The sequence below is a fragment of the Vicugna pacos genome, chromosome 2 (genome assembly GCF_048564905.1).
Source record: "Vicugna pacos chromosome 2, VicPac4, whole genome shotgun sequence".
Classification (NCBI taxonomy): Eukaryota; Metazoa; Chordata; class Mammalia; order Artiodactyla; family Camelidae; genus Vicugna; species Vicugna pacos.
This window is the reverse complement of record NC_132988.1, coordinates 19,529,445-19,552,155: the sequence shown is the minus strand read 5'-3', so window position 1 is coordinate 19,552,155 and position 22,711 is coordinate 19,529,445. Positions and strand designations below refer to the sequence as shown.

Sequence of the window (22,711 nt, the reverse complement as noted above, 5' to 3'; positions counted from 1 at the left end):
TTCTCCAATGAGGCTCTGACCCTTAGGTTCATGTTCTTCAGGATTAAAATACCTAACACTTGAATGCAGTGCTCACTATATGTGAGGCACTGTATTAAACACCCTACATGTGCTATCTCATTTAATTCTTATGACATCCTTATAAGAATATTATCCAAATATAAAATTGGGATAATAACAGAAAGATGAGAAAACTGATTTCAAAGAAGTTAGATGACTTGCCTGCATTCACACAATTACTAAGTTCTTGAGCCTGCACTAGGCTTGCCTGACTGTCCAGCTTACTCTCTTACCGCTACATTAATCCTATATTATGCCATCAATTCCAGAACTAGCTGTTCGTTGTAGCCTGTTAGTATTTGAAGAATAGGCCTTTGTCATTTGGCGATCATATAAGCACTGCTCTCTGCCTAACTCAGCTAATGTCCCCACAGCTCAGTTTCCAGGCATCCTGTCTTTTCTGTAGCTTGTCTATCCTCTTCCTCTCCGCTTCTAGATCTTGCTCAAAATCTGTTTCTCTGTCCCTGTTGTTAGATTAGTGGATTCAGACATTCTGTTTCCTTTCCCTCCTTTCCTCTAAAATCTTCCCTACAAGATTCTCATATAGCTTTCATATGCTCATAAGACAGACTCACTCACAGTGTAAATGCATATGTTAAAAAAGACAGTTGCCATTTTGGAGGCAATTTTATTTATTGTTTTTCTTGCTACTTATTGTTTTCTTTTAACTATTATCAGACTTAAGATTCATCCATTTATATATTCAGTATATTTTTAGGGTTTCCAAACCAGAAACCAAGTTATTTACCTATCATTATAGAGTGAAGAAATGTTCTGAATATTACATAAATGTTATATTTTTTCTACTTAACAATGTCAATATTGAATAAATATTTATTAATAAGTATTTACTGAGTGTCTATATGTCAGCAACCACCCTAGATAGTACCTTTTATCCTTTCACACAAGCTTTTTCGGGGACATAAGTTTTTTAACATTGTTTTCTCAATATGATAATACCCAGGTTCATTTTTGAAAAATAAAAAATACAAACAAAAAAGAATTAAGAAATATACACCAACAACAATCACTTTCAATACTTTCAGGACTATCTTTCCAAAGTTTTATCTGTATTTTTGAACTGTTAAAAATTTTTTTCAGGTAACACTATATAATAAACATGATTCTACATTAATGGTTGTTAAAGGTCGATGAATTCTTTTTTTGGGTGTACGATAGTTTTAAAATCGTATTTTCAATGTTGGACTCTTAATCTGTTGCTAGTTTTTTGTAATTACACGTGAAGAACATGATGAACATCCTTTAGGTACTTTTCTTTTCATGTATCCATAGGCGGTTCCTTGTAGCCTCAGAAATAGTATTTCTAATGGGCTAGGGGTCATTTTTCCAGCTCTCAAAGAATTATTACTCAATTGGTTAAAAGTCTGCGGACTATGTATTCAAAGGCGATCCCTTCTGTTTGAAATTCAGCAAAATCCAGAGTTTGCACAAAGCTTAACTCTTGCAAAGTGTCGCCTTTATTCAGTACATATTGATAGAAAGCTGGACATGGGGATACAAATATGAATAAAAGCCTGTGCAGGGCAGATAGCAATTTACTGCGGTGGGCAGATTTGATATCGAATAGAACACAATGTGCTTAAATTCAGTAGTAGATGATGCACGAGACCCTCAGGCTGTGTTGAAGAGAGCGTAAGGCAGTGTACAAACCAGTAGTGATTACCTGTAACATTTCTTACCGAGAAAAGAATAATGGACAATTTTAAATTTATTTGTTTGGTGGTTGAGGAAAAGATAACACATGGCCTCTCTTTCTTATCTATTAATTGCTCATGTTTCTCACTTACACGGTGTTGGGAACTGTTTGCTTACTTTTAGCATGTAAATTCAGAGGAAATATCATGTAATTCTGAACCGAAGAGAAAACATTTAGAAATGATTGATGTAACTAACATGCGACGTTGACAAAAAAAAAAATCACACTAACGGGCACTTTTCCTTAGACAACAAAACAGGGAAACGTCAACACCGTGGCGTCACGCCTAACAGCGGAGGCGGTGAAAGTGTTAAGGCCTGCACAGGCCTCCATGCTGCAGCAGGCGGCGCAAAACCCGGGCAAGTTTCTAAGGAACGCCGCCGATCGCTGCCATGCCAATAAGACGCGGCGGTCGGGGACAGCAAGCCGTTAAGAACGCCTGGAGCACGGCTCTCGCATCACGCCCGGGAGCCCACGCACAAGCCTACGTCTACGAGTTCTCCCTCGAGGCCCCGCCCACTCCTCGCCCTAGAGCCCGCTGGGGACCTCGGAGGGGGAGTGGCCAAGGGCAGCGAGAGGGGAATGCGCATGCGCACTTGGTACCCAGTCATTTGGCCAACTATCAATCTCGCGAGTGTTGAAAGTCGGTGGCGTAGGTAGTAGACCTGGATGCGGGCGAGATAGATGGTATCTGCCAGAGGAAGAAGGTGAGGCCGCGAAGCCAGTTCCCGGACTCGGTCCCTTCTTCGCTTTCCTTTCGTTTCCCCCTAACCCTCCGCCCTCCTGTAAATCAGCCCGCCTTCCCTGACCTCTGTGACCCGGGTGGCCCCGCCCACTCTCGTCGACGTGATTCCCGCCGTGAGGTAAAGCGCTGGTCGAACCCGGAGCCCAGTGGAAGAGGGGGCCGAGAACGAGAGGGGGAGGCTGCTGGGCCTGGCTCCGGCTCGTCGCCGAGCGGCGGCGCAGGGGGCATTCGGGTGGTCCTCTCGCTCCTCCATCTGCTCATTGCGACGTAGCCACCCAGGCCTAGGCTTCCTCCTCACCCCTGCCGGCCCGGCCTCTGGCAGCAGCGGGTGACGCAGACGGAACATCATGTCGTCCGCCGCCGACCCTCCGCCACCCCCGCCTCCCGAGAGCGCGCCTTCCAAGCCCGCTGCCTCGGCCGCCTGCAGCGGGAGCAGCAACAGCAACAAAGGCGGCGCCGAGGGCGTCGCGGCCCAGGCGGCTCCCTCTGCGGCCGGCGCCGGCCCCGCGGACTCCGAGATGGAGGTGAGGGCGGCTTGTGGCTTGGGGAGAGGGCGGGATGGGGAGGAGGAACTGGTTCCCGGGCCCCTATGGTCGTGAACAGACGCAGAGCCGAACTTCACTCCTCTGCACCAAAGCTCGGCCTCAGACCCTTGGGATCCGAAATGATGCTCTCAGCCCCGCGCCCTTGTGCTTCACCTATCCAGGTGGATTCAGTTGGATCTCTGGCACTTCCCACTTACATATTTGTCTCTTCAGCGAACCTTGCCAGATCCTCGAACGCTCTTATTAGACATATGTTTTTGATTACTTAGGCCGAGAGACGTGTACCCCCCCCCCCCTTTTTTCCCTAGCTAGGCTCCCATCATTCTCTCGCCCATCTCTGAATCTGGCTTTTAGTTTCCACTCAACTTGGGGGAAGGGCGAGGGAGATGTCCCCCTAAGAACGAGGGTAGACGGCGGTGTAGGGAAGGCATTTAAAAGCAGCGCATCCGAGAACTTGGGCCTCCTTTTCTTCATCCCGGTCCTTGCCGGGGCGGTATCTGTTCTGGGCAGAAACAATGCCGAGAGCTGGATGGCCCAGGGCGCCGTGGGGGGATAAGCAGGGCACAGCTGCTCCTGTGAAGGGAGAAGAGGCTCCTCCCAGGCACTGTTCCACGGGGAGGGAAGCGACCAACGCAGCAGCAGCTGTCTTGAACCACCATCTAATTGGGGGCGGGGGGTGGGGGGGGACCACGGATGGGTGGATGAATGAATTAGTGAGTCAGGGACGGTTGGTTGGTTTTCAGACCAGCTCAATTCCTCTTTGAGGGCCTTGGCCTTATTTTGAAAATTGGTACCGCTCACTGCCGAGCCTGTTTGCCTGCTGGGCTGGGGTTAGCCGGCCAGGGGGTGGTGACAGTCCTGCGAGGGTGGAAAGATTGGGGAATTGCCAGGCGGGTCTCTTGGGTGCGCTCCAAGGAAGGCTTTGCGATGTCTGGGAACAAAGTGATTGCTTGCTCCTTCCAGATTTTATTCTTGGCCTTAGATCTGTTTTAAGATATTTTACAGTCGAAGTCCAAAGATTTCTGGGATTTTTCCATCCTTGGATAGACTGAGTGAAGGTAGTACTGCTCTAAAAATGAACGTTGATGCAGAATTAACACAGTAAGGAAATGGTAGCGCAGTTTCCCGTTGAAGCATTCGGCGTATAATAGTTTTATTTGGGTACCAACGGTCTAACTTAGGGTGAAGTAACATGTTACTAGTTTTTGTGAGAACTTTTAGGTGAGGGTAGGTTTTGATAGAATAGGACATCTGATATTCTGTCGTTTTCAGTGACGAGATTTGTTTCCGATTCACATCTAGTTTTGCCTGTTTTCTTTTCCTTAAGGTTTTAAATGGTTCTTTGCATTTCTAGGGTTAACTTGGATTCCTGCTTCCTGGTTTAAGTGGGTTTGAAAATCTGACGCTGAAAGCAATTGTATGTTAATACGCAATTCTCTGCAAATTTCTGTCCATAGTTTTCCTCAGCGTCTCAAAAGGGGCTGTTACTCAAATTTTGAAGTAACCAAAGTTTCATTAGAGGTGTTAAAGAAATACCAGAAAGCAGAATAATTTAAAGCCTAAATTAAGTATTTTGGTTTTCAGGTGCCATTTTCAAGTTGAAGTGGAATTAAAGTTTAATTATGAATTGTCAGGTTATAACAAGTAACAAATGAAGTTAGTGGTGTTTTGTTTTGTTTTGCCAGATGAGGAAATTGAGTCTTTGATAAGCAGAACCTGTAATGGAACCCAGGTCTGGCTCTGAAGCTGACCCTCTTTTCCCACATATTTTGCCCTGTCATATATATATTCTTAAAAAAAGATGTCTGACAATTTCATTTATTGACGAATAAGTTAGTTTTACCTTCTCAGTAGAGGAATATCGGTACTTTTACTTTTTTATCAATCTTTTCACTGACTAGATTTTGGTTTTTTTCTTCACATTATAGTGTGACTTTGTTGTTCTTCTCAAAGAAACGTACCTTACTTTAGTTTGTTCTCTTTTAACTGAATTCAGAAATCATTGAGGTTCCCTGGTTAAAAACTAGATTTGAGCACGCATATGTAATATATCTGACAGTCTGTTTCATAGTTGAAAATAATGTTAATGCCCTTTTCTTGTTTGAAAGTAGAATTTAAGGTGGATTTTTCCAAAATCGTTTATTTTCTGACAAAGCCCATTTTCCTAGAAATATTAGCTAGCTTTTCTATGTATGAAGTTAATTTTTCCTTTTTGCTTGTGGTGCTGATAGGTCAGGGGAGCGATCTCATTTTTTGTTTATTACTGTGATTTTTTTGACAATGTGGATGGGGCCTGTCTTCATTCATCCTCATCTCTCACTATTGACAAGACTGATAGGTAGGTACACTATATACCAGTAATCATAGGACTTCAAGAGTCCTGAAATCCAAACCTTTTTTTTTTTAACTATGAAAGAAATAATGACTGCTGTTGGAAAGCACATCTTACTTTTTAAAGATGTATTTGATCTTTCATAGTATCTATCCCAGTACCATTTTGTAAAGTAGGCTAGGTAGATGGCTTTGTCGTTTTTTACTTGTGGAGACCTGAGATTTTTGTGATGAGCTTTAAGTTCCACAGGTGCCTAAAGGTCTTTCTTAGCAGTGAAGTTAGACTTGAATTTGGGTCATTTGGCCTCTTAATTCATGTGCTATACCAGCCCCTTTCCCCCCACCTTTTTAATCACAGATAACTTTATTGTAGTATATATTGCCAAGCACAGATTTGAATATCATTGATGAAAATTACACTTGTACCAACAGTTCTTACATTGTTCTTTTAATGGATGAGTGGAACTTTGCAGTGTAGTTGTTTTTTGTTGTTTGTGGCATTTTTGAATGTCAAGGTGAATAAATTTGCAAGAATAACACATTTATTACCAACTAGAGAATTAGATTGTAGTTAAAGGGTATTTAATTTAGGCTGCATGGTGAATTTTTTAGTATTCCAGAAGATGGGAATCAGGGTGACTAAGGCCACTTTCCAGGTGTACATTTGTATAGAGGTGCAGTAGACACTGCAATTTTATGATTAAAATGGAATGTATTTTCTTCATATTTTATACTATTTAATTTGGCTTATAATTTTTGATTAGGAAAAGAAACCGAATTGCTGAAAGTAATTTTGTTCTAGGATGATGTAGATAATAATCTTGTGTTTCAGTCTTGGCAGTAGCCACACAGTTTACATATTTGGCTTAAATAAATTGTCATCTGGTATTTTTCATCAAGGTTTCCTATCAGGTTAAATGACAGCCATTTAAGTATTTAGGAAATTTGAGACAGAAGTGTATTACTTAGAATGTGTTTTGACAGAGATCAGTCTAATAATGATGTGTCAAGTATTCTTGAAGAACAATCCTTGGTTTTTCCCTCCTACCAGGAAGTATTTGATGATGCGTCTCCTGGAAAGCAAAAAGAAATCCAAGAACCAGATCCTACCTATGAAGAAAAAATGGTATGTTCTAGGTATATGAATAGAGTCTTATAATAACCTTTTAAGTGTACCAAAATTAAGGCACAGATACCCAGTTTAAATATGTATAACATGGGGTACTATGACTTTTGTATCTTACTTATTTGACTATGTAAAGCAAATATGGAAATATTACATGAATTCATGTATTAATGTCAATATACGGATTATGTTAAAACCCCCTTTAATTTAAGATTTAGCATTGAGGTGATTTAAAGACCAGAGAAGTAATTATTCTGAATGTGTTTATTCTGGTCTGTCTAGCATTCTACTCTACTGGTTACATAGAGAATAATATATGCTCCTTGCCTACATCCTGCTTACAATATGGGTGAGATCCTTACAGAAGAGAATATGAATGTTATATTGAAGTCCTTGAAGATCCAGCTCACATTTCATATCCTCTTAGAAAACTTTTTTTTAACAATGAGTTAACTAGTATCTACAAAGAGCTTTAAATTTAAATTCAATAATACTAACAGTGAATGCTTACTATGTATTGGGCCCTTGTTCTTTGTGCTTATATGGATTAAACTCATTTGTTTTGAAATCTTAAAAAGTTAAAATAGCATATGTAATAATAATACCACTGCACAACACAGTATGCTCCTTAATAGTGGGATCAGTGTCTTGAGCTTTCTGTCTTTAGCACCCAGAACAATATCTGGCACATGTTTCACTTTCCCTTTGTTCTTTGGCTTTCTCTTCACTGTCAGTAAATATTTTTTATTCTCTTAAGTAGATTCAGAAATCCTAAAAATATATGTATTTTACATGTGCACATGCATATATGTAAACACATATAATGTGCAAAATACATACAGCAGTGTGTAAAATAAATGATATATTCTGTATGATTTCTGTTACATTTTATATATGTGTGTATCTATAACTGTCCTATCTCCTTTCTTTGCTGTCAAAATTTATTTAAATGAAAAGATGTATTTTCCAGCTCTGCTTTTCCCATTCATTCCTTTAAACCCATCACAGTTTAGATTCTGTCATTTACACTGCACTAGTGATTCTAAGTGCCAGTTCTTTAACTTAATTTTAGTTTCATTCTCCTCGATCTCACTTGTGTTTGACATTATTGATCACTCCACAGAATTTTTACTTGCCTTAAGAGACTTTTCCCCTTGATGATATCCATGTCCTTTCTGCTTGATTGTTCCTTTGTCCTTCTTCATTACATTCTGAGCATTTGTTTTTGGACCTTGTCACTGGTTTTCATCTGCCATCTTTAAACTGAATACTTCTGAATATTTATCTGTAGCCCAGATGCCTCCATCCGTTTTCATTTGCTTTTGGACATTTCAGTCTCTTTGGTACCTCTTATTTAGGAATATCCAAAACTGAATTCACTATCTCTACTCCACACTTCTACTTAGTGTTCTCTCAATGAATAAAAGTTTCTCTTAATAGATACCAAACTGTATATGACAGTACCTCATAGGATTAGTAGTCTTGGCAAATTTAACCTCATAAATATTTCTCTTTATCTTTTCTCCATCACTCTAGTTCAGTATTCTTCTGTTGCATGAATTATTTTGTTGGCATCTTTATTTGGCTCCTTTCTTATATCTCGTCTTCCAAATCTTTTCATGTTATTGCAGAGTACATTTATGACACAAATCTGATTATATAATGGAGATTTTCAGTAGTTCTTTACAATTTTTTTCAGGTGCCCTTTATTGCCATTTTTTCCTCACTTCCTACAAGTTTTTCATTCTCTTAGTTTTAATTTCCTTTTTCAACATTAAGCAGTTTTCTTGTAAGCAATCTCCTTATCATCTGCTAGTTTCTAATCGTAGGTAATTCTTGATGTGTACTCTTCGTTCTTGAACCCAAGGTGCTGCGTACTGCTTGAGAAAACTGAAATAATAGTGCTGATTGGTACAGGAACACATGTATGGTTTTTACTCTCTTGGGTTTTCAGTATTTATTGCTCAACAATTCCATTCAGCCATTCTAAAATTTTGCTGCTATAAGTATTCTACTCCTTTTCTGCCACACCCTCATTTTCAGTCTTCCTCCACAAAGAATTGCAGGCCCATCACCAATGTATTTCCTCTACATTTCCAAACACGTATGGCTTCTGCTTTCCTGATCATCTCCTTATGTCTCAGAGAAAAGCTTTTTCCAAAGCTGTTGATTTTAATCTTCCATTTGATTTTGATTTCTTTCGGGTTCCTGATCTTACTTTATTGTGTTCTGCTTTTTAGGAAGCAGTTTTTTTCCTTACACCTCTTGTCTTTAAGCTTTTAAGTCATTTTTTATTTTAACCTCATTTTTTCAAGCTAAAAGGTCTTTGCCTGTTACTTCCCTTACCCTTTGCTATAATTCTAAAAGCTTATTCTGTAAATGTTGTTCTGAACGCCTCGGTTCTTTGCAGCTAGTTTGTAACCCCATCACTGCATGAATGAATGAGAGGATTTTGGAAATTATGGACTCTTCTGTTGAACCCTAGTGAAGTTTATACTTAATTCTTTAAATTCTCAAATTTTACCTTGTAGAAGATAACAAGGATCTTGGATATTTTTGATCTGAGATCATGAACCATACTTTGAAAAAAATACTTTAAGACATCTAGAGCCATTAAAGGGTTTTGAGCATCAGAGAGGTATGATAAGGTCTAAGAATTGGGGGGACCCCTCCCTTCTCAGTTTGAAACATCACCTCTGTTAGGATTTTCCTGATCGTCCTAGTTAAAATTTCAATGCTACTCCCACTTCCCATCTTTTTCTTACTCTGCCTTATTTTGCTTATGAGTATTTATCATCTTCTGACACTTTAACATAATTTAACTATTATCTTTATTTTCAGTATTGGACTGTGATGAAAACTTCATGAAGAAACAAAGTCTTCTTTATAAAGAAACCTTTTCTGGTAGACACAAAAATATTTGTTGAATTGAAGAGAATATTGATTTGAAAATGTTTTGAAAGAAGTGAAGAATACATACATATTCAGTGATTTGAATACTGTAGAAAAATTTTTACTTTAAAATATCTAGACTCTGACCTATCTGAATTTATTTTCAGAGCTTATTTATCTTGATTCCAAATGTAATTACAAATAATGGAATAGCCTTTGAAGCCCCAAAATCTTCTTGTTGCCCGTTCTTGGCTTTTCTTCTATTATATATGTGTTAAGAAAGGAAACTGCAAAACACATATACATGTATGTATCTTGGTTCAGTATTTTAAAACTGATCTGAAGCTTGTCATCTGTAGGACCATTACTAGGGAGAAGCATGTTGACAGCCTGTTGTTAATTGTATGGATTGGGCTACATTTGTGACCTAATGAAACACTGTCACCATGTGCCTTCCTGATAGCAAATTGGGCTTCAGTTTTTACAATGGTGTGATTTTTACAAATTACATTTTTCTTTAAAAAACACATAGCTTTTGCAATACTATTTTTGATTGCCTCGTGTTTACTTTGCTAGATGTTTTGTAATTAATTCTAAAACTGACATTTTAAACATTTTTAGGGAATGAAATGTTGAGTAACTGGTTTCTGTTTATTGAGCTTTTGTCTTGTTTCTCCTTTTTTTAACCAAACTATTATTAGTGTGTCCATAAGTCTGTTACATAAAGGCTCTAGATTTCCATTTTCGTTTGTTTTTATGAAAACTTGATTTCAAGCATCTTAAATTGTTTTTGGTTTAAATTCATCCAAACTCATTCAAAGCAGCAAATGTTAGATATGAAAGCAAGAAGTGGTATTAAGACCTGCATTGGGTAAATGAATATTTCATGAACTTAATAGATGTTTTTCAAGTGGGATACCATTTTAAAATTTGACACAGCCCAACTGATAAATGACCAATGGATTTCCCCCCTTCTGAATAAATTCACTTGTATTGCTCAGTGTCTTGATTTTTTTGATATTTTTTCGTCAACTGAATTGAAGTATAATTGACACACGATAGTTTTAAGTTTGTAATTCAGTGAGTTTTGGTAGATACATACAGTCATTTAACGATTTTCAGTCAGTATGTAACAGTTCTGTCATCCGCAAACCTTTTCTCCTGCTCTCATCCCCTTGCCACTTCAGATCCGTTTTCTGAAAAATCACTACTTAGAATTTCATATCAGTCAGATCCTGTAGTATATATATTTTTTAAGTTCGGCTTCTTTCACTTAGTGTAGTGCTTCTGAAACTCATCTATCAATCAGTATCAGTGGTTTCTTTTTATTGTTGAGTTTGTTATATGGAGGCATGCTGAAACTTTGATTTCTCAAGTTGTATTACTATTCTGATAAACTGTATTTTAAAATTTTTTGCAGCAAACTGACCGGGCAAATAGGTTTGAGTATTTATTAAAGCAGACAGAGTTGTTTGCACATTTCATTCAGCCTGCTGCTCAGAAGACACCAACCTCACCTTTGAAGATGAAACCAGGGCGCCCACGAATAAAAAAGGATGAGAAACAGAACTTACTATCAGTTGGCGAGTGAGTAATAGTCAATACTTAATAGTTCAGCCAAATTTATTTTTGATAATCTTCATTACAAGCATAAAACCACTTTATTAAAAAAAATTATTTTAGTGCTGTTATTTGGTCCCAGTTGGCTTGGCAGAATGTAACCATACATATATAAATAAATAAAAATATGCATAATGCTTTAATTTTATATTAACTGAGTAGGGAATTCAGATGTTATCCACTCCTTGGAGTGGAAACAACTGCAGAGGTTAGGTGGCCTGTTTAACATCACCTAGAAGGAGTTAGAATAATCCGAGTTTGAATTTAGATTTGACTTGGAGCGTGCTCTAGTCTCCTAAACCACATACACACATTGAGGGTATTGCTTTTATCTGAAGTCTGTACTGGTGTGGATGTTGCGATCATTTATACCACAGCTGTTTGTTTAAATTTTTTGTTATATACTTAGTTGGCTTTATATATATCAAAGTATCAGGTTATATGCCATCATTATATGTTGGTTCAAAGTGTGTAAAGTCTTATATGTTGAATTTATAAATTTTTTTTTTAAATTTGTGCTGGTTGTATAACTAAGATGTTTAGGTAACAATAATTAATAAATTTAGGGCAATCTTGGCTCCATGGAATGGCTAATTCCCAAAGTGAAAAATGAAATGTGACCAGTAATTAAAATATGCATGGTTATCTAAAAGAGGAAATTGCAAACTGTTATCAACACTATTAAATTTACTACATGATATACAGAAACATGGAGGTATGAGCTCTGTCTCTAAGGGATTATCATCCAAAAAGCATTTTACCTTAATTTTACTTGGAATATGCTACTGTACTAATGTATCTTACTGCTTAATTATTGTGTGTAACCAAAGTGCTTTTGTTTTAATATGTATGAAACTTTTCATAAGAGAACTTTGCACTTCACATATATTTAAATTGTTCTGACTTGAGAAGTTTGCAGCTATTTAAGTAGCATCAGTCTCATGCTCCAGAAATGCGAACTAGTATTATAGATTTTGTTATGGGGTAGTCAGTATAATGTTACGAAAAGAAACACTTCTATTAAGATCCTATAAAATAAAGATACTGTGTAGCAAATACATAAACAATTGTTCAGTTTGATCTTACTGGTGTTATTGAAAAAAAGGAGTCTTGGGTTAAAAGATTTCTTCTCTAACCTTCAGACCATCTTAAATAGAAAGTTAGCTTAAGCAAAGTAATTAGGGTGTTTGTACTGCCCTGTCCTTTGGTATAAGGATGTGGATGATCTCTTTTCCCTTTACCTCATCTAGTTAAATTGAGTGATGCTTCCCTTTGAAGTAATAAAGCATATTCCATCTTTTATCTTCAGTTTTAACAGCCACAATAATCAACTATCTTGCTATTGTGAAGATTTTATTTTAAAAAAAAACAACAAAGTTCTCTCAGTTTATGGAGACTAACTTGAGGTAGGGTAGATCTTTGCACAAAATTTCACAGGGTTGGAAGACAGAGAAGCACAAAAAATAACACTTAAACTAAGACATTCTCATTAGAAGCACATAAAACAGGCAAGAATATCTTTGCATTTTTATTGCCTTGTCCTGCATTTCTGAGGAATGTTTCTCTGTCTGGGAAGGCTGGTTATCTTTATCCACCAACCATGTAGTTTTCATAGAAATAAAGTAATAAATTAGATTTAGAGGTCACAAGAGTAGAATAATCTACTGTTTTGTAATTTAAATGAAAATATTTGTTGAAAGTATGAAGGTATAATTGGAAACTCGAGAATTGGGGAGTAGGTAGTTTTATTAACTTGAGTCCTTGAGATTAAGTCCTTTAAGATTAATGTAACTTCAGAAAATTAGTTTCTAAGAAGGTGTATCTGACTCTAAGGATGTAGAATTTCGGCATGTGTATTTAAGAAGCTTTGAGTAATTCTGATGAATCTCTGGTTAAGGGTCATTACCCAGCCCTGAGTCTCTTATTTCTGCATATTCTGGAGCTTTTGATGAAAGTTGTAGTTTTTAAAATGTGATTTCTGAAACTATTTTGGGGTGGGAGCCAAAATACTTAAAAAGTAACTTTAAAATGCAAATTATGAGGTTTTTCTGATTGCATAGTTCCTTAAAATTAAAATTATCACATTTAAGTTTATCAGATTAACCTAAGATACTGTTGTTTGTTTTAAGTAAAGGTAGATTTATCTAGAGAGGTACATAGGCTGTTTCAGAAAGCAAGAGAAAGGCCCCAGGGTGTAGGGGTTGAGTGCTCAGGTTAAAGTAAAAGTAGATACACACTCCATAGACAGTGCGGGCCATCTCCGAAGACGAGGGAGCAAGAGAGGAGGCCTATTCTGTTGAAATATGTATATTTTAGAAAACCATGTAAAGCATTTCAGGTTAAATTTCACTAGTAATTTCTACTATTTTTTTTAAGTCTTAATTTATGTGCCTGTTTAAAAAAAAATCCTTGAATCATCTTGGCCAGCCTTTTGACTATTATGTTGAAATAGTAGCTGGTAGTTAAAATTAAAGGCAAAACTCAAATCACTTGATTTTATTTTAAACTTGACAGCTATCGACACCGAAGAACAGAGCAAGAGGAGGATGAAGAATTATTAACAGAAAGCTCCAAAGCAACCAATGTTTGCACTCGATTTGAGGACTCTCCCTCATGTACGTTATACGTATTTAATTACTTGATTTTTTGAAAATCCCCTTTTGAGACATCCTTTAGTTACTGTTTTGGATTTGTCTTGGCTGTTAACTTATAAAGGGAATTTTTAGTAGTCTTTTGAAATTTATTGTGAAATGAACAAGATTTTTTTGGATGGAAATTATTGTATATTAGTATGATAGTAGCACTATATTTCAAAGGAGTGTGAAATGCCATTGTGCTTATTGTTGCCCAGATGTACATGCAAGACTAGGCTTTTGCTTTATATTTGCCCCAGATAAGAAAACTATTGTGTAAAAAAAGGCACTTCATAAAGACTTCTTTACTTATCTCCTGATTTTGTATTTGTTTTAAATTTTCTCCCCAAATGTACTTGTTATTAATGGTTTTCCAAAAGAAAACCTGGTTTTAACCAGGTTTAAGTTTTACCTACAAAAAAATCTTGATTGTCTGGTGACACATTTGTCTTTACTGAAGCCTAGCATTTTTTCTTTCCAACCTCCTTTCTCTGTTTCACTTGATGACAAGTTTCTGTGAGCACAGTGGTTATAAGCAAAAAAATTTACAATGGTCAATAATTTTGGATTTGTTATTTAATTAACTGAAAAACCTTGAACTCTTAGCAAACTACTTCAGAGAAGACAGGATCTGGTTAGAGATTCAGCAGTCTGTTTAAAGTGTGTACCTTCAGATTTTTTTGGCTGCAGAGTACCCAGTTTCCATTTCTTCATGAAGCTAGAGGCCAGAGCCAGATAGCTGGTATAAGGGGGAGGAAAGGAAATTTGAATTATTTTGGGCTACCTCTTACATTCCTACACTGTAACTGGTTTTCCCAGCATTGATTAGCTTTTCATCCCAAAGCAGTGTTTTTGAAAAGGGGATGGAATATAGAATGTACTTTTTTTTAAAGTTGGGTTTATTGTGATCCATATACTCAGTAATTATTCTGGGATGGAGAATACTACAGTAAACCCTGAAAGAGAGATTGTCTCTCCTTATAGGACCTATTGGTAAAGTAACTTGTAGAAGGGTAAAAGAAAAACAATCTCTTAATTCCAGTTTCCCCTTTATTAGGAGAAAAACAGTCCCCAGAGAACCTCTGTTTGGGTCATCAGAGAAGGTGAAAATGCTTGGCTAGAAACACTTGAAACACATTAAAAAAGGGAATAAAGAGGCCAAAGAGTCTCTAGGAGCAATAAATGGGGAACAGGAAATGAGTGATGTGGGGTACTCTGATGCCTACAGTCATGTTTCCTGTACTCTGTGTTGTCTTCCATACCCATCTGCTCCTCCTCCACTAGGCCATAGCAGCTACCTCTAGTGCCTTGGAACTTGGAGAATTCCCATTCTTAAAACCTAGTAAAGAAAATAAAGTCAGAATTAGCATGTGTGTGTAAGGCTAAGTTAAACCTCTGAGAATCAAATGAATGGGGCTGCCCACCTGTATTTCTTGTCTTTAAAATGTACACGTGATTTTTCTTTTGTTCCTAGATGTAAAATGGGGTAAACTGAGAGATTATCAGGTCCGAGGATTAAACTGGCTCATTTCTTTGTACGAGAATGGCATCAATGGTATCCTTGCAGATGAAATGGTACGTATTTGGTAGCTTTTTAGAAAAAAAAAATTTTTTTGTGATTTAAAACCTTGTATATCATGAGATTTATAAAGGTTAAGGCTTATAACATATAGTTTTATTGACTATATTCTAAAACTGTTAGCAAACTAATCTTCCGTCAGACTGGAGTAAGCTCTCTTTAGTTGCCTAAGCGTGATCTGTACTTAATTATTATTTATGAAAGTGTAATAAACTAAAAATTGATACATTTGGAGAAACTTGCCTTCGGTTGACTTTTGTAATATGATTTAGCCATCTCCCCCCACTTCTGTAAAACACAGGTAAGGCCAGTTGAATGTCATCAATAAATATTTTCTCCATGATGGCAGCTTGTACAGTTCTATCTCATAAAACGTTATATCTTGTTTACTACTTACTAGTTATGTAGTATTCATTACATAAGTTTCACTACATAACTTTAAGTTTCCCTGTAACTATAGTGCTAAAACAATTGCTTGGAGAAAGTATGAAGTCTAAAGAAATAGGTTTCAATTCTAGCTCTGCTGGGTGACCTTGGAAAAGTCAATTCAAACATCTGGGCCTTACAGAGATGGTAGTAGTACCTCCTTCAAAAGACATTCAAAGACATCTTATGAAGGTTAAATGACATAACACTCATAGTCTTGACACGTAGCAAGTTCTCACCATTTGTTAGCTATACATGTAGCTTTTCTTTAAAATGTTTCTGTATATTCAGGAAGTATAAATATAGAAGTCTGTTTTATTTTTGTTTTTCATTGCTTTGCGGTTATTTCTTTTAGGGCCTGGGAAAGACTCTTCAAACAATTTCTCTTCTTGGGTACATGAAACACTATAGAAACATTCCTGGTCCTCATATGGTTTTGGTTCCTAAGTCTACCCTACACAACTGGATGAGTGAATTCAAGAGATGGGTACCAACACTTAGATCTGTTTGTTTAATAGGAGATAAAGACCAAAGAGTAAGTTTCTCATATTTCATTACATTTTTGGTATTAAAAGAATTTGATTTTAGGTTTGGGGGCGGGGTTAACTAGAGGAGGGATTAGAGAAAGGGTCCAGTAATAAACAGTCTTCACAAATATGTTAACTCATACTGGGGAAAAGGAATTGTAGACTATAGAAAGCTGTAAGAGTATAGTTCATTTTTCCTGCTTTTTGGGGATGGTTATAAAATAAAAGGCTGTGTTCCCATTCTAGAAGTATTTTCTTACTTTAAAGGAAGTTTTGAGTTTGTGAGGTGGTTGGAAGTTTGAGAAGCCAGATTTTTAGATTGATGTGTATAAATGGTTGTAGTCACAGAATAGTAATTTGTAATGGTAAATAGTAAAAATAATTAGTAATTTGGTGGGTTGATATGATATCTCTTGAAATCAGTCAAAATATTGTCAATTGTCACATTCTTTTTAGAAGAAGATACAGAAATAACAATGACACTTAAGAATATAAAGTTCAGATTTTAAAATGTACTTGTACTGTATTGAAAGATTTTTAAATGTACTCATACAGTATGTGACTATGTACTTAATTTCGTTTTCCCTTCATTCAGCTATCAGTGATGATTCTAGGTTTCTTTTCTCCCTCAATAGATACTTCGGGTATTTTAAGTTACCAAATTGCTTTTTTTTGCTTTGAAACTCAATTTTTGAACTAGTCTTTGCTTTAGTTTCCTCACCTGTAAAATGAGATAATAGCAATGTCTTACTAGATCTGTAAACATGAAAGGAATGAAATGCTTACTGCAAATTAGCCTTTAGTCCATAATATCTTCATGTCAGGAAACTATCCTTTGCCTAGACAGCTGTGTCAAATGAATTTCAGCACCTAGGGGAATCAAGGAAAGAAGACATTTAAGAATTAGTCTATTGAATTTTGCCAGTTACTTCTTACACATAAGATTACTGAAGTTAATTTGAGCTGGTTCTCACTGCTTGCATACCATAGCTATAACTCAATTTCTTTTTAATATTCTCATCCCTTTCACATTGAATTACATCCTTGTCATCAGTAAATTTAATGTATTTAAATGTATTTTTTTTCCCCTCTTGCTACACAGGCTGCTTTTGTCAGAGATGTTTTACTACCAGGAGAATGGGATGTATGTGTAACATCTTATGAAATGCTTATTAAAGAGAAATCTGTTTTCAAAAAATTTAATTGGAGGTACTTAGTTATAGATGAAGCTCACAGGATCAAAAATGAAAAATCTAAGGTAATTTGATATTTAGATGTGAAAATCATTTGTGCCTTCATTTAAAATTTGATCAATATGCATAATATTCATTCTAATGGTGAATTTGTTTCTTTCAGTTGTCAGAAATAGTGAGGGAATTCAAGACTACAAATAGGCTATTATTAACTGGAACACCTCTTCAAAACAACTTGCATGAGCTTTGGTCACTCCTTAATTTTTTGTTGCCAGATGTTTTTAATTCAGCTGATGTGAGTATTTCTTATTATTTTCTGGTTGAGATAATAATAGTTTATTTAATACTATACATTTTTTGTAATAGAATTGGCCTACTTCAGAAAAACAAACGAACGAGAAAAAGGTCAGATTTGTGGCGGAGGCAGAGGGTGGAGAGAAGGGGTATTGGATGAAGGCAGTCAAAAGGTACAAAGTTTATTGTACTTACTTATCTTCCAGTTATAAGAGAAATAAGTACTAGAGGTGTAATGTACAGCATGATAAATGTAATTAACACTGCTGTATGTAATATATGAAAGTTAAGAGAATATATCCTAAGAGTTTTCATTACAGGGGAAATTTTTTATTTTATTTTCTATCTGTGAGAGGATGGGTGTTCACTAAACATTGGGTAATCATTTCATGATGTGTAAGTCAAATCATTGTACTGTACACCTTAAACTTGTACGTGCTGTACAACAATTTATCTTAATGAAACTAGGAGAAGAAAAAAAGAATTGGCCTGCCTTTAAGCACTGCTTGAGATGATAATTTATTTTTCACACTTTCAGGTAGTTATCCTAGTGTAATCTACCAGGTTTAGTATGCATTCTGACAGTTTACTTTTGTGCCTTTCAATTTTAATCTCATTTTATAAATCATGGTTTGTTCTCTCTAGAATGTCATAGATTCCCTTTCTTCTTTGATGGTCATGTTGGCCTGACATTGTTTCTGGCTCTAGATGGACTGCTTATGTTCTTAAGGTGGTGATCAGGGTAGTCCCCAGGTGAATTTGTATACTTCATGTTGCCTGTGTTTTAAGTCCCCAGGGATGGCCTCTCCCCAAGATGGCCTTCAAGTTTGGTGAAATCTGTCTAGCCATTCTTTTTTATGGTCCAGCAAACACAGAACCTAATCTTTACCTTTGATAAATTATTTCCAGTGATAGAAATGGTTAATTAGCTATTTGACCTATTGATTGTACTTAGGAATATAATATGTATTATGTTGAGAGTCTGTGCTGTTCGTAATTTCAGTTTTTTGTTGGACTCGAGTTCATTTTTGAACCTTTGCTCCCATTGTTGTAGTGTGTGTGTGGCTTTGAAGAGCATATTCCAGTAAGTCCCAAAAAGGTGTTAATTTTGCCATGTTATGTTATGTTAAGGATCATTTTTAAGAGTAGAGAAATTTGTGTTCTTGAAAGACATTTAATCAGTGTCTGCAAGCTACTTTATTTCTGCTTTTACGTATTTTTTTTGAGATAATTTCTTACATTGACACTTGTATTTGTTTAATACTTACTGTTAAAGCTTTGTTTTGATTAACATATGAATTCTAAGATTATGTTTACTAACAAAGCAAATACAGTTGACCCTTGAACAACACAAGTTTGAACTAGACAGGTCCATTTACATGTAGATTTTTTTTTCATTAGTAAATACTACAGTACTGTGTGATGTGCAGTTGGAGGACTGACTAAATTATAGGTGGATTTTCAGCTGCGTGGAGTGTTGGTGCTCCTAACCTCTGCATTGTTAAAGGGTCGGCTGCATATAATTAATACGCTAAAGAAGTAAGGATAGGGAAACTGTCCTTGTTCATATCCTACCCAAATATAATAAAATGCTGGTAATCTCAATTTCACTTTTAGTAGGTTTAATTAAAAGTGACATTGCTCTGGAAACTTTGTATTTGAGTAGTGTGAGTGATCTTCGAGAATAAACTGAAGTGATTTTAATGTTTAAGCTTTTCTGAAACTGAAGGATTTTTTTTTTAAGAATATTGATTTTCTAATTCTATAAATCTTGATTTCCAACTGTTTTCTTTTCTCTCTGAAACTTGTCACCTTGACTTTTTTTGAGAAAAATGTTTAGGAGGTAACATGATTCTCAAACTAGTTCTAAAATTAATTGCTGACAGCACACGTGAAAAAGAAGGAATTGAACTAAATGATTGTTACCTTTCATTAATTTTAGAAATCCTTTTTACATGCTGTATAACTAGCATAATAGGGTATTTGTAGCTAATATGATCTCTGATCTTAATATATTTTTTGTTAATCTAGGACTTTGATTCCTGGTTTGATACGAACAATTGCCTTGGGGATCAAAAGCTAGTTGAAAGGCTTCATATGGTAAGTATTTTGGAGTAGGGTTAAAGAGCATGTTTCTAATGGGAAAAATTATACAGTTTTAAGTTAGTGGATTATTATTCTGTTTACAAAAAAACAGTGGCTTTGATCTGTTTGAATCCTGCCCACATAACTGCTTGATTTTCTGATGGGGGGAGTGGGTAATGTATGGCAGTTTTGCCTTAGAACCAAGGGTGGAATCCTAACTTATTGAAGGGAAAAAGTAATCCCTTAGGGTTAAAAAAAAAAAAAAAAGTTCAGTGGGGGAAAGAAGAGTTACATAAGGACTTAAAACAGACAAGTTTTTAAAGCTTATTTCCATTTACATTCCATAGAAGATATTCTGAAAGGCTAAAGATCTCTCCGTTGTTCTTAAATCCAGTAACTATAAAAGCAACTGCAAATAGTGCATTGTAAGTAGAGTTGATATGTTTTTACTGTGAAATATGGCTTTGTTCCTTCCTATGAAGATTCACAAGTAGAAGTTGGTAGGAAGATAGAAATTCCTCTTAACAGACCCCAGCTTATGATACTCTGGCCAGCAAGATAAAGCATGTAAGCATGACATACAAGGTCTTTCATGACCTAACTTGGGGTTTAATATGTTTGTGATGATTGTATTTTTATAAGCCAGTATAAATAGAACAAATAAAAGGATATCTTTAGCTTTATAGATACAATGTTGTGTAAAAGAAACCAGATATAAATGGCCAAAAACTGTATGAGTCTATATAACATTCAAAACAGGCAAAATTAGTTTATGATGTTACAAAGTAAAAATATTGCTTACCTGTGGGGAGAAAAAAGGGGATCGTCACTGAGAAGGTTATAGAACGATTTATGGGATGTTCTATTTAGGAGATGGTTACATGAGTATGTTTACTTAATTAAAATGTATTGAACTATATAGTCATGATTTGTGTACTTTATGTTTGGTGTATTTCCATAAGAAAAAGATTGTAAATTTAAAGACTATAACCATGAAGACATCTTAATGTGGACCTAGCCATTTCTTAAGCAATCTTAGTCTACATTCAGGTAACTAGTTTTAATCCTGAAAGGCAGTGAATGTTGAAAATACCATCTTTAAAATGTGCTATTTTAATATTTTATGAACTGTATCAAGTATATAGTTGTATATATTGAATAAATAATCATCCTAATATTACTCTTTAGAAAATCAGTAATAATAAATTATACATTTGAAACGGAGAAGTCCTAAGAACCATTTGATACTCAGGCAGATAAATTTCTTTTCTGTGTATTTAATAGACAATTTTGAGATCCTGAAATGCTGCTTTATTACAGATAAGGTCACCTCCATTTCTTTTTGCTCTTTTAAGGTTTTGCGTCCATTCCTCCTTCGTCGAATTAAGGCTGATGTTGAAAAGAGCTTGCCTCCAAAGAAGGAAGTAAAAATCTATGTGGGGCTCAGCAAAATGCAAAGGGAATGGTATGTTCTGAGATGTTTTTGAAATCACTCTTGATTCTTTGCTAACTTTGGTTTATATTTTGTTTATCTAATTTGTGTTTTCAAGGAATTCTGTTTGATGGATTGAACTCAGTCAAAATTGAAAGAACAAGGTACCTAGTTTTCAGAGGAGGGGAATAAGTAGCTATCCTGTTCTTTACTGGTTATACAACAGCTCAAGTATATTCAGTTCCATACTTAATACTGATAAGTATTTGCAAGGGGCTGGAGTTGTTGATCAGAGGACAGAAAGGATATACAGCAAAGAAATGGGCATGTATCTGGAAAAGGGATGACCACTGTAGAAGTTAGGCCATCCGAAATGTCGTCAAAACTTTTGAAAGGTTTTTATAGGGTAGGAAAGATGTTAGGCTTGTCCTGAATGGCTCTCAAATATAGAATTAAGACGAGTCAATGCTGAGGAGAGAAATCTTTTTTAGTTATAAAACATTGGTGAACTTAGTATCAGTTAGAATTGTGATGGAAAGGTCTGACTTGTGCCCTGTAATTTGAATTGTTAAGCATAAATGGCTTAGGTTATTTAAGTTATTTTGCTCAGAGGATTCTAGGTCCTGAAACTTTGGTGTTTAGACAGATTGCTCTTTCTTTTAGGATAATATCTAACTTCTTAGTATACATTCAAGGCTTTTTATAATCCAGCCTTAGCTTAACTGCCCCACTACTCTATGTGCTTTTACTTATATTTAAATCTCATTGTATTCATCTTATTTTCATCATCATGCCTTATACTGTCATGATTTTTTTCCGTCCTTAGATCTTAATGTCCTTACCCAGATGCTACACTAGTTACATTGAATAATAATGGAATAGTGGTACTCTTCTGTCGGAAAGACTACAAATTAAAATTATGTTTAGAACTTACATTTAAGTTTTGCTTTATTACTTATAAATGTTGTATCATACTGTTTCATTCTGTTTCAATTTATCCCAAGGAGATGAATTTAATTTGGGGGACCTCAAGGCCCAAAGCATTAAATGTGAACATTAGAACATGGGGGCAAGAAAGAAAAACAGAAGAAAAAAGAAAGAGGTTATAGGTGATAGACTCCCAACCACACCTTAGAAATTGATGGGTTGTTTCTTACAGGTATTTTTGGGTTGAGATGGGGGAGGGGATTAAGTATGTGAAGTGGCAAGGACTGGTCTGGGAACATTTGAGCCCTCTGAAAATGTTTTTCTTCTCAATAGGTACACTCGGATATTAATGAAGGATATAGATATACTCAACTCTGCAGGGAAGATGGACAAAATGAGGTTATTGAACATTCTGATGCAGTTGAGGAAGTGCTGTAATCATCCATATCTCTTCGATGGAGCTGAACCTGGTCCACCTTATACAACGGACATGCATCTAGTTACCAACAGTGGCAAAATGGTGGTGTTAGACAAACTGCTCCCTAAATTAAAAGAACAAGGTACCTATGTTACTGATAT

At 36.0% G+C, this 22,711-nt stretch overlaps 1 protein-coding gene across 1 annotated transcript in view; it reads left to right on the top strand.

The window, feature by feature from the left end:
- Positions 1 to 2,462: 2,462 nt before the first annotated feature.
- SMARCA5 (SNF2 related chromatin remodeling ATPase 5) overlaps positions 2,463 to 22,711 on the top strand; it is a 33,773-nt gene continuing 13,524 nt past the window's right edge. The window contains exons 1-11 of the mRNA XM_006209917.4: positions 2,463 to 3,046; positions 6,450 to 6,524; positions 10,837 to 11,003; positions 13,551 to 13,651; positions 15,144 to 15,244; positions 16,030 to 16,209; positions 17,304 to 17,459; positions 17,558 to 17,689; positions 19,720 to 19,788; positions 21,129 to 21,238; positions 22,466 to 22,692. Of these exons, the coding sequence (XP_006209979.1) occupies positions 2,870 to 3,046; positions 6,450 to 6,524; positions 10,837 to 11,003; positions 13,551 to 13,651; positions 15,144 to 15,244; positions 16,030 to 16,209; positions 17,304 to 17,459; positions 17,558 to 17,689; positions 19,720 to 19,788; positions 21,129 to 21,238; positions 22,466 to 22,692 (1,495 nt within the window). The 5' untranslated portion in view covers positions 2,463 to 2,869. The remainder of the gene's footprint in view (positions 3,047 to 6,449; positions 6,525 to 10,836; positions 11,004 to 13,550; positions 13,652 to 15,143; positions 15,245 to 16,029; positions 16,210 to 17,303; positions 17,460 to 17,557; positions 17,690 to 19,719; positions 19,789 to 21,128; positions 21,239 to 22,465; positions 22,693 to 22,711) is intronic.